The sequence below is a fragment of the Phaeoacremonium minimum genome, assembly GCF_000392275.1.
Source record: "Phaeoacremonium minimum UCRPA7 unplaced genomic scaffold PA7_03_scaffold_162, whole genome shotgun sequence".
In the NCBI taxonomy this organism is placed as follows: Eukaryota; Fungi; Ascomycota; class Sordariomycetes; order Togniniales; family Togniniaceae; genus Phaeoacremonium; species Phaeoacremonium minimum.
In genome coordinates this window covers 76,197-87,592 of record NW_006921069.1, presented here as the reverse complement: position 1 = coordinate 87,592, position 11,396 = coordinate 76,197, and the positions used below count along the sequence as shown (strand labels likewise).

The 11,396-nt window shown below is 51.2% G+C and overlaps 6 protein-coding genes across 6 annotated transcripts; 2 read left to right on the top strand and 4 right to left on the bottom strand.

Annotated features, from left to right (window-relative positions):
* Positions 1-49: 49 nt before the first annotated feature.
* UCRPA7_2490 (putative mediated genome instability protein rmi1 protein) lies at positions 50-856 on the bottom strand (the record flags this gene model as incomplete). The annotated part of the gene is made up of 1 exon (XM_007915070.1): positions 50-856. The coding sequence occupies one exon, from the start codon at positions 854-856 to the stop codon at positions 50-52; it is 807 nt and encodes a 268-aa protein (XP_007913261.1).
* Positions 857-1,345: 489 nt separating this feature from the next.
* On the top strand, positions 1,346-1,921 carry UCRPA7_2489 (hypothetical protein; the record flags this gene model as incomplete). Its single annotated transcript, XM_007915086.1, has 1 exon — positions 1,346-1,921. The coding sequence occupies one exon, from the start codon at positions 1,346-1,348 to the stop codon at positions 1,919-1,921; it is 576 nt and encodes a 191-aa protein (XP_007913277.1).
* A 758-nt stretch (positions 1,922-2,679) lies between these two features.
* Positions 2,680-3,100, bottom strand: UCRPA7_2488 (hypothetical protein; the record flags this gene model as incomplete). Its single annotated transcript, XM_007915044.1, has 2 exons — positions 2,680-2,918; positions 3,010-3,100. The coding sequence occupies 2 exons, from the start codon at positions 3,098-3,100 to the stop codon at positions 2,680-2,682; spliced, it is 330 nt and encodes a 109-aa protein (XP_007913235.1).
* A 590-nt stretch (positions 3,101-3,690) lies between these two features.
* On the bottom strand, positions 3,691-5,653 carry UCRPA7_2487 (putative phosphoglycerate mutase-like protein; the record flags this gene model as incomplete). Its single annotated transcript, XM_007915083.1, has 5 exons — positions 3,691-3,883; positions 3,973-4,352; positions 4,426-4,569; positions 4,734-5,437; positions 5,521-5,653. 5 exons carry the CDS (start codon positions 5,651-5,653, stop codon positions 3,691-3,693), a joined length of 1,554 nt encoding a protein of 517 aa, XP_007913274.1.
* Positions 5,654-7,579: 1,926 nt separating this feature from the next.
* UCRPA7_2486 (putative ngg1p interacting factor 3 protein) lies at positions 7,580-8,527 on the top strand (the record flags this gene model as incomplete). Its single annotated transcript, XM_007915087.1, has 2 exons — positions 7,580-7,805; positions 7,866-8,527. 2 exons carry the CDS (start codon positions 7,580-7,582, stop codon positions 8,525-8,527), a joined length of 888 nt encoding a protein of 295 aa, XP_007913278.1.
* A 262-nt stretch (positions 8,528-8,789) lies between these two features.
* UCRPA7_2485 (putative gtpase-activator protein for ras-like gtpase containing protein) lies at positions 8,790-11,115 on the bottom strand (the record flags this gene model as incomplete). Its single annotated transcript, XM_007915095.1, has 4 exons — positions 8,790-9,224; positions 9,284-9,739; positions 9,791-10,491; positions 11,109-11,115. 4 exons carry the CDS (start codon positions 11,113-11,115, stop codon positions 8,790-8,792), a joined length of 1,599 nt encoding a protein of 532 aa, XP_007913286.1.
* Positions 11,116-11,396: the final 281 nt, after the last annotated feature.

The following is an 11,396-nucleotide window of genomic DNA, read 5'->3' as shown; positions in this document are numbered from 1 at the left end:
CTTCTGAAGAAAGGAGAATAAAGGTACACTCTCAGCATCAGTGCCGCCGTCAATCTCTTCTACCAGCTCCCACTGCTTGCCTCAATCGTGCCAATCGTCCTTCAACCCATGACTTCTGCCATGCCTCCACCTTGCCCCCTAGCACTTCGCAACTTGTCGGCTCAAGCAAAATCACCCCTCTAGCCACAACAGTACCGCGCTTGAGCAGAAGCTTCTCTCCAATGTTTGTTTTGCCAATTGCAATCCGCTCCATGCGTTTCAACTCTAACCCGTAGGCTCTTTGGCCTTTGCAGTCCTGCAGCACAAGCTTGTGGGTTGCGTTCTTGCTTGTCCCGTTGGCAGCAGATGCATTCGTGGGAGCACCAGCACTTGCAGTACCGCCGGCACGCCCCTGATTTCTCTGTGCCAGTGGCTGTGCAGCAGCGGGTGGCTCGTTGCCGGCCTCATGCTCGTTCTCATTATTCTCATCGCCGCCTACGGGGAGACGGATGACCTCCCGCCCGCGTGTCTGCTCGCCGCGTTCGATAGCCTCTAGCTCTTCAACCTGCTCCCACCGGCTCTTGCTTAGATTCTCAATGTCAAGAATTTGCACATACACGTCTCGTGTAAGTCGCGTTTCCTTGACATCCTGATTGGTGATGCCTGCAGGTAGGCATATTGATGTCAAGATGGATGGGTCTAGCAGCCCTGGAGTGGTCAAGTCTGTGGCCAGGAGACGTGTCTTGGCTGTCATCACCAGCGAGGGCAATGGCGGTGGAGGGTTGCGCGAGGAGATGAGAGTGCGCAGCCATGTGTGAGAGGGAGGAGGGACATTATGGGTCCGCAGCTGGTTGCGTATTTGATTCGAAAGGTCCATTTTGTGCGGCCTGTTTCACCAGAAAAGAAGATGAAGGAAATCGACTGCTAAAAGAAAAGGATCCTCCACATCTTTCCAACAGTCATTGTAAAGTTTGTGAGATATCGAGGAATCGAGAGCCCAAATCGAAGGTCTTCACAAAACGTGTTGCATCGTTGAAGCTCTTAGCCTGTAGCGGGGCATTAAAGCCCCTAGAGACGCTAACACAGTATGTGTTAATGAGGCGCAAGGGGCGTCGTGGAGCTGGGAGCTCAGCACGGTCCCACTAGCTGTCAGCCTCAAGTTGCTTGCCTCCACGTCACTTGTAAGATCTCACACTCAACTGCTAATCAAAGACCAGCGCCGAACCGAGCTGAAGCGCGACATGACAATTTACGATTGCGCTTGAATCCTTTCCAAGGCTACGCCCATATGACAATCTTATACGAAATTCAACGTTATAAAGCCAGCTGCGCTAGCTTTAGGGCGAGCATCTAGCACATCGTCAAGATGTCCACCATCGCGACACCGCGCGACCCATCAACGCCTATGCCACGGCGCATGAATTCCTCTCAAGCAATCATAACACCTACATCGTCCTCAAGACCAAGCCTCGATACTCCGCGCTCCGCGGGAGGCTCTCCGAATCCCAATGCCACCGGGCAGCTCCAACCAGGCAGCGCCGCCTCCACCGGCAAGCGCAACAATCGCGCCGCCCTTCGAGAGTACTACAACATAAAGAAAGCAGCATCTGTCTCGACGACACCACTACTAGAGGTGACCGATCCACTGGGGGATACCACACACGAGTCATCATATAGTGAAGTCGCGCCGTCAGAGCTAGATGCGGAGACTTTCGATGCAGACGCATTCGTGGCGAGGAAGTTGCAGGAGAGCAGTATGGAGGAGCTGCTGCGGACGTACACGCGCGTGCTAGGAGAGATCAGGGCGCTGGACGCCGAGAAGAAGGCGCTGGTGTACGACAACTACAGCAAGCTGATCACTGCGACGGAAACGATACGAAAGGTGAGCATTGAGAGCAGTGAGAGATCCGGTGTCTATGTGCTGACTGGTCACGAATCATAGATGCGTGCGAATATGGACCCTCTCAATCCCATGGCCTCTACACTAGACCCGGCCATTGCACATATATACAGCCAAGCATCGTCAATACGAGAAGCACTCCGTCAATCGGTCCCGAAACCAGAAAATAGCAAGTATGATGAGACAGCAAGGAGGAGAAAGACGAGGAAACTAGTGGTGGAGGTGTTGGGAACCCCAGAAAGGATACGGCAGCTTGTTCGAGATGGCAAGCTGAAAGAGGCGAGAAGCGAGTGGGCGATGCCAAAGAGGTTACTGGAAACTTGGAAAGAGAAGGGAGTCGGAGGTGAGGATGTGGATGTGTGTCTTGCGGATGGCGAGGCCGCCTTGAGAGGTGAGGATACCCCGTGATGGTCGTCCGAGCCATGAATGGGCAATTCACCCTATTACGGCAGTCGCATCGCAAGACAACAGAGAGGAACGACAGCTGTTAAGAGCAGATACAGCTCCTTCGTCCAAGACTTGCATCTCACCGCTATATATGCGAGGATCTAGGCACAATCTGCGCCTCTATGTACAGGGAAGATGATCCAGCCTTCGGCTGGTGCTGTCTTGAATAGCAACCGGCATGCTTTATAACCGTCGCCTAGAAGGAGGAAGGTCATGTTGTCGCGTAATATACCCAGTTCAATTCAAAACATTCATGAATGATATCCAGTTTGTACACCCGCTGCTCTTTTGGAAACCGCGAAGAGAACCACGACGCCTTACACCGCAAACATTGTAGATGAATCGGGCATGCTTCAATCTTTGACTCCCTCGACCTTGCCCCCTACTGTCCCATCTAGCGATGGCCCATCGGCACCAGTCGCAGCCACTTCCTTGTTGTATTCCTCGGGTGTCTGGCACTTGGCGGTCCAGGCGTGTATTGCGGCTATTTCCTCTTTGAGAGCTGCATTGACAAGCCGATGTCTCTTGAGAGAGTTCTTTCCAGTGAATTCGGGGGACACAATCAATGTCGTAAAGGCTTGACCACAACCACCTGGGGGGGTCAACATTTGTCAGCCAGGCCATTGAAGAGCACGGGATGCGACAAAGCTCCGGAGCAGCATTGCACAGAGAAGTAGACTCACCAGACATGTCTGTGACCTCGACATGAACCGCCTTGAGGCGCTCTGTGATGGAGGCCTTCAGCGATGCTTCGGATATCGAGCTGTCGGCCATGGCTGCGGATGTCGCAAATCTGATCTGATAAGATTGAGGTGCATGCTGGAGGAAAACTCTCGGGTGCCCCGCGATGACGGAATTGCATTTGGGTGTCTGTGGGGGTCCTCCTGCAACCTCGGATTAGTGTTAGCTTAGCCGTGAGCACAGAACCTGCAACCCTGTAGATTATCACAAGCCTATAACCACATCAAGACTCTTATAATCTATGGCAGGTGTCTCGCTGTTTGGACTGCTATTTTATATCTGTTATTTAGGCTTGCCTCCTAACACGGCAATTAACTTTAATATAGAAAGGATATCGTTTTTTCTTCAAGAAGGATTGGTGCCTTTAAACAAATTAACAACCCTGTAATACCTAAGTAATCAACCGCGGAGTTTCGAGACTCCATTGAGTATCATGATTTTCAACAGTAACACTGAGCCCTTGAGGAATAAACTTTTTTTTTACGCTGGTAGAGCAGTAAACACGTCTGATCATAGAGTTTCACGGTGTACAAGGTGTATGCTAAAGCGATTATTCATATTTACTCTGCTAACTGTGTCGGTGAATAACACAAACAGCTTAATTGTCATTAGCCGCAGGCTTCCTAAGACTTTGGTGCTCTGCCATTGTAGTTTTTCCCCACTGTTGCTGTGTAGTTCGCGAAGCAGTCGTAGTTGTAGTCAATCTCATCAATGCGATCCTTCAGAACGGAGACAACGTTATCGAAGGAACAGAGACCATAAGGGTCATCCGGACAGCCGGAATAGGACTTTGAGACGGGGACAACCGCGTCATTTCTAAGCAGCTTAGTTAGCTAGTTCTCATCCGGGAGAGCAAGTAGTTGCCTTTGATATTGGGTGTTGACAGAAAGGGAAGAAAAGCCTACACAATGAACCTAATCTGCTTAGTGGAGTTGTAGCTCGGACACTCGAGGACCTGGACGGTGAAGTGCGTTGCAAATGGCACAATCTTACTGGCAATGAAGCTGTTGTCCTTCCTATTGCCTGTGCTGCTGAGCGGGGGACCTTCAAAAAGCGCCGTGAGGTTGAATGCGGTCAAGGTATCCAGGACCACTACTTCGTGGGTAGCGTCTGCGTAAATAGACTGATTCAAAGGGAAATACGTTGACGAGTTGTCGTACGTTCTGTTCAGAGCCGACCAGCCTTTGGGATACTCGCCAGTAAATCGGGCGACGAATTCTTGAAGATACCCTAGACCTTGGGCGGCAGAGACGGGGGACCCCGGACCATTGTTGTAGTAAAACGACTGTGAAGGGTCAGTATGGCGATTTTGGACGAACAGACTTAAAGATCTGTATCCCAAAGGGAAAGGGGCATACAAGGTCGTAGTAGTACTCGTAGTTCAAGAAATCCGCTTCACTAAAGAGTGGACAGAACGACGAGTAGCCCAGCGCATGAGTCTCATACGAGCAGAGTTGCAGCATGGCAATCGCGTCCGTAGGAGTGAAGTTGAGCCCAGATACCTGTATGCAGCCATTATAAGTATCAGGAACAATCATTCAGGCATTGGGTGGCTTGCCTGGGAGTTCAAACGGGCTAGTGTGGCATTGAAAGCACTATTTGCGAAGGCCGTCGCGGCGGTGCTTCCAATACTTCCCCGGCTGCCAACATTGGAATTCGTGCATACTTCGTAGGGCGCTCCTGAGTTGTTCACTCCGGGAGTCTCTACGAGGATTTCGATGTTCACTTGGTCAAGGTACTCCGGAACCCCGAAAAATCCAGCTGCAAAGTTCTCTGCTGTCTTGACCATACGGTCCTGGGACTCTGTACGGAAGACTGGGATTGCGCCTGCCTTGGTGAAGTTGTTGAGTAGCTCACCATATAGCTGGCGGTATTGCACACCAAGGAGGAAATTCTGGCTCCTGCCAAATGGAGTGAGAAGCTCAGCACCAAGCTTATACGTCCAATTAGACAAGAAAGTCAAGTCGCCGGTGACCTCAAACCCCTTCTCGGTAGCATTCACGAGCTTGGAGGCGAATTGCGCAGGAGCCGCGCCGCTGGTCGGGTACCGCGCTCCGTGCCGGTAAAGGAGATGCAGCTGAGTGATAGTGCAGCCTTCCGGAGCAAGTGGGCTTGCATCGGGCAGACCGTAATCCGCCGATGACAGCGAATACCATGGCGACAGGTTACCCCAGTACCTGCTGATGTCAAATTTGGACGACTCGTCCTCGCCGTGTGGCTGCGGGGCCAGGAGCGGAAATTGATTAGAAGGGCCATTGTTGTAGGGGTACACCGGAGCTGTCTGAGCGGCGGCGGGCTCTACTCCGGTCGGGGTTGGTCCAGGGAAGCCGACCTCCGGCTCCGGAGGAAAGGCTGTGGAGTCTACGGCGGCTGGAGGCGAGAAGATGCATGTCAGACGGCAAGTATGACTTATTTCGCTGCTGAGCAGGGGCAATTCTATAAGAGTCACTTACTACCCGATGGAGGATAGGAATCCGAAGTCGCCTTGCCAACATACGATGCTGCCGAAACTGTGACATCTCGTGCAATGGCACGGGCAAACAGCCCGAAGAAGGCGATGGGTGCGAGCTGGATCTGGACCTTCATTCTGAAGTCAATTCCGACAATACAACAGGCCCCAGTTCCAGTTGAGCTCTGTCCTGCTAAGCTTTGCCAAGCTTGCCAAGAGACGTAGGACCTGCATCTTTATATCGTCCCGGCCGCACCAATTTGGCTGGCAAGCTTCCAAGTCCGATAGAGATATTTCAAGCTCCGATTGACCTATGGGATGGGTAATTGAGCGCACATGCTCTGCAAGGTGCATGGGCTTGTTGAAGTATTGAAGCTGCTCGAAGCTTATCAGGCTGTCGGCCCCATCGTACGCACTGTTGGCGCAAGAACGTGCGGAGAAGGTGCGCTGCTAGTACCCCTCATGCACAGCGCATCGCGCCCGAATTCAGTGGATTCTATAGTGGGAGCGATGATGCAAGCAGCTCATGACGTGACCTCCCGGCTTGGAGTAGGGCAGCCTGCATTGCAACGCTCCAGACAATGTCGAGATGGCCACACGTGCTCCAGGACCTTGTTGGCCACAAGGTGGATGAGCCCGGATAGCACGAGCCGAGGGCTGAGAAGTCCAGGGCCTAGCGGGAGCAGGGCACCATGTAATTGCCTCCGCTAAGATATCGTCAAGATATAAACCCCGCCCAAAGAACGATGGCCGTAAGGTTATGGGAAGAAAGTTGCCGGTATCGACTCTGAGGTGATTTCGAGCTAAACTAGTAGAAGACGGCCCAAGAAGAGGCTGTAAGTGAAGTTGAGGATTCAAGGAGCGCCGTGTCACGACTAGCAGAGTGCCTGACAAAATAATAGTCCCGTTTTCAAACCTAATCAGAGTGACAATGCCAGAACTGATTGAGCAACTGGATAAACACTGGTAAAAACCACCAGTATCAAATGAAATGCTGTCACGTTGCATATGCTTTCGCTAGCAGGCGGGCTGTGATTTCGCTCGGCACTTCTTCACCAAGTCGGTAGAGCATGCCTGTGTGGCATGCCATGCTTCGATAGCTGTCTAATAGTCGCATCGTCCCCGTACTTTCCAAGGAGTTTCTGATTGACCCGCCTCCATCTTCTCTGCCCATCTCGCCGATTTTTATCATAGTTTTAAATGTCGCTCTTGCCACACTTTCAAGCATTCTCTCTGTCGTTTTATTGTTACGACGGCTCCTTGCGTCTGTATTTTGGCACAATGAGGCGGCACTTCCTTACGCTTAACCCTACTCTTGCAACTCGTTGTCAAAGACCAATTTAATATCACCGACACCAGAAAAGCGCATTACGTTTGGCCGCTATCCGTCTTATTCCTAATACTCTTTGCTATTTTGCGGTCTACCAAACGTTCTCTCGTTGTGGTTGCCTGGGATGTGGCAGCTTTTCACCGCCAAAAGTGATATCCCACGGAAATTGCATTAATCACCAGCATAAATACAGAAGACAGACTGAGGTCGCACCATACTGGAGTATCACCTTTGGAAAGAAATGAATCCCGAGTTGTATTCAAGAGCTACCTTGGTATATAAAACGCCCGGAAGACATGTTTGTGGGAGTTGTGTGGGCTATTACTACATGTGTTGCGAAATGAGTGGGGCAGCGATGCAAAAACAGCCGCCCAGACAGCTGCCACAGAGCTGAGGTCACAGCACCAACGAAACAACTGCAAGAGGACCTTGAACTCTGAGGTATCATACCGACCAACCCTTGGCAAAAAAAGCTTTGAAGACCGACCATTAGGTCAATGTCAATCCCATTGACCCCCGCGTTCACCTTGAAGACATTCTCCAGGACTCTATCTCATCTTCACGCTCGTCTCCTCGCTACGTCACATTCGATACCATCGAGACCAGCACCAATCTCGAACAACGTCAAGAGCCTCTCACGACCTCTGTGCACTATGGCGGCGACACCACAACATGCGCCCATCACGAAAATGGTGGTTGACGCTATGAGATCACTGCAAGCAGCCTAAGAGGAATGGCTCATCGAAGCTATGCTAATTTGCTTAGATACCCTGAACAGCTTGCCGACAGAGCATGGGACAACGTGGGACTGCTCCTTGGCAACATTGATCCAGCAGACAAGAGCTTGTCGGGCCCCCAGACAAAGGCTCTGAGCAAGACTGTTCTCTTGACGAATGATCTGAGCATTGCTGTCGCAGAAGAGGCTGTACGGAAGAATGCTTCAGTCATTGTGAGCTATCGTGAGTTGTATAATCGAGCAAGACATTGTATTCCGCTCCTACTAACGACTCGCTGCTTAGATCCCTTCATATTCAGAGGCCTCAAGTCTATCACGTTGAATGATCCTCAACAACGCATCCTGCTACAGCTGGTACAGAATAACATCGCTGTTTATTGCCCCCACACGGCGGTCGATGCCGTTCCTGGAGGTCTCAATGACTGGCTGGCCGACATCTTGAGCGCTGGAATCTCAGGATCCAAGCGCACAGTAGCACAGCCGACTTCTTCGCCACCACCTACCGGCTTTGAAGGGTCTGGATACGGTAGGGTGGTCGAGTTCAGCAGCCCGATCTCAGTGGTAGATCTCGTCCGGAAGGCTGCCAAAGGTCTTGGCGGGCTTGGTTATGTTCAAGTAGCAGCGCCAAAGCAAGCCGATCTACGCTCGCTGAAAGTCAATTCTGCAGCGGTCTGTGCTGGCTCGGGATGGGACGTCTTGAAGGACTCTGGAGCTGATTTGATAGTCACAGGCGAGATGACCCATCACAACGCCTTGAAGGCGACGATGGAGGGCAAGGTGGTTGTCACAGTCTTTCACAGTAACTCAGAGCGGTTGTTCCTGAAAGAGAGAATGCAGCCGGCACTGCAGGAGAAGCTCCAGCAAAGCGACTCAAACATCCAGGTTCTAGTGAGCGAGGAAGATGCCGATCCGTTTGAGATATGGGATGTAAGCAAGTTAGATTGATCGGTATGAGTTTGATAATCTCGCGATGCGAAGTCAGCGACCAGGCGACGTTAAAAAGCGTAGTTAGTAACATCAGGTTACAAGGCGTTCAGATTTGAATAGTACTGTATTAATAGTATCGGGTCTAATATACGGAAGGACACTCCTGATATCGTATAATATCGTGACAGTATGCAGCTAATCAGGTATCAATCAACTCGTCAAGAGGTATCTAATGCATCGCACCGCTAAGATATGCAGTCGTCAGCCATAAAACATAATTCTATACAACATTTCCATCCTTCGGAGCGCTGACATCATCGCCCTTCTTCCTACGCCACGATTGCCAGACGCTCTTCTCCGATCGGCTCTGTATAATACTCTCGACTTCGATATGAGGTGCCACCTTACCTCTCTTCCTCCGCCGACGAAACGGGATGGTTCGCTTGGTTCGTGTTGCCAAAATTGAGTGGCTGTCTCCAGCATTCAGATGCTGCAGCTGGAGTTGACGCTCTCGTCTGCGGTGAGCACGATCACTGACGGCCCCAAAGCTGAGATGAGTCTCAAAGAAGTTGCCCATCTTCTTCACCCATTCCATCCCCATGCGTGTTTGGAGCAGGAAGATGAGGATAAAGAAGGGGACACAGACTCCGATCATTGTGACAGGAAACCGCCAGTCACTGGCGCTTATGGTAAACTCCGTAATACCAAAGACGGACTATTGTAATCTGAGTTAGTGATTAAATTCCTATTAGTGATTAGAACGAGCTGTCTTACCGTAACAAAGGTCAGAGGAAGAAAAAGCATCGAGACACCTGTGAGGATCTTGATGTTGTCGCCCTGCTCTATAGCCCTTCTACTTTCCTTGACTGAGCTGCCACTGAAAAGCTGTTCCCTCAAGCTCATAATTTCTTGACGGACCATCTCATTTTTGGTAAGACATGCCCCAAGCTGCTTTACGGCCCTCTCAATCTCGTGCCTGACTCCTTGCAATTTCGCCAGGTAATTTCGACCAGCCTGAGACTCGGGATCGGGATGCGGCCACAAATACGGATGTTTGCCGGCCCAGAATTCGGCGGTGAATGTATCGTGGTACGCGCTGGTCATCGATTTGATCCCTTCGTTGATAACACCAAGAGTATTGTAAGCCCAGAAATATCGACGACTGTAGGTGAAGTCTTTGTCTTCGAACAGTAGCTTGTCACGTAATCTGCCATCAAACATGAATTGTGGCTGAGCCTGTGTTAGTGACCATCCTCGAGAGAGATTCAGTAATGAACTTACCGGTGGCGTGGTTAGCTTGCTGATCAATTCGTTCAAATTCAAATACCTCTTCACGGCATCTCTATATTCCGCAGCCAGACTGTCCAAGAAGGCATATGGACCACTATAGAAAGGTTTCTTGATGTCTTCACTCCGCATGGAGTGCTCGTCATCGGCGTACCATTGTATATGGAGAAGATGCCACGGGGCAAACGTTTCATAGACTGCGCCCAGTTGTGCACCGCGACGTCTTCGACTACGAAGCCTGATGGTCTTCACTGGATCTCCTTCCAACGACAGCGCTAGCACTGAACTGCACTCGGTAATGTCGATGTGATCGGGTGATTTCTTGTCTGGCGGCCGGTCATCAAACTGCTGCCACGGAGCTGGCGTTAGACCATCTCCCACGACAGTATAGTACTTGAAAGCGAAGAAGAAACTTCGCTGGCGTGTTTGTGTTTGCTCGAAGGCTCGATGCATGAATGCCTTTGTCTGTCCTTTGTTGCCGTCCTTTTTCACGAGGTGCTGGAAGATTTCGTCCATATCAAAGTTTCTGCTCATTGTCATGTGAACCCCGGCAAGCATCATCGGAGACGGCTCTTGGAGAATGGTCATTCTTCCGACGGCTAGGCCATGGACATTCACATCCTTAATGGTATCCCACACGGTTGATGCCTCCAGGTATTCGTCATCTGCATTCCCATGCTCATCGTGTTGAGCGACTGCAGATCCATCAGAGTTCACATCGTAAACTTCGTAAGTTGCATTGGCATAGCAGTCATCCTCGGTCGTCCCGGTGTCCGAACCTATACTGAAAAGATTGGAAGCATCTAGTTCATTTCTCCTCCGCCAAACATCGTCAAGAATCGCAACTGTGGCCTCGCTAAAGGTCTCCGTGCACTTGAGATGATTGAGAAGTGCCTTGTTGTCAAAGCAATACGAAGCAACTGGTTTCTCGACAGTAGAGACGTTCTCGTCCGGAATTCGTGGAGACTGTGGCTGCGTGGGCGGCAGCAAGGGTATGAAGTCTTCCTCGTCGTCGCTGTCGGTCTCACCATCATACACCTCGTTAGTCAAGCCCGATAGCCGCCGCCGATCCTTCAGCTCGTTGGTAAGCCGCCGAACCCGTTTATGAAGCGGAAACACCTGGAGCGACATGTCACTCGCAAAAGTCCCTCTGTGTATTGGCCCCGGCATCGGGTCGCTTGTAGGCGAGGCGAGCTTTGGTGATGGTGAGCCGGAAAAGCCATCGCTGCTTCCTGCTCTCTCCATCCGAGAACCACTTGGAGGGCTGGTGCGGCCAACCGACTCGTGGAAGGCCCTCAGCGTCTTCACATACTGCTCATGGTGGAGCTCGAGAGCTCGAAGCAGCTCGTCCGGGTTCCGTTGTGAAGATGCCATTGCGACGACGACTTAGTCTTGAGAGACTCGTAGTACAGTCGCAAGGCAAGGCAAGCAAATGCAGCATAAGATATGAAGAAGTGTGAAGCAGAAACAGAAGAGCCTGCGAAGCCCGACAGACGTAACAGTTCAAGAGTGACCCAAATTTTTGGCCATCAATTGTCAGCCTGCATTAAACTAGTCGATCTCTGAGATGATATACTTGAGCAGGCCTGGGGGGGGGGGG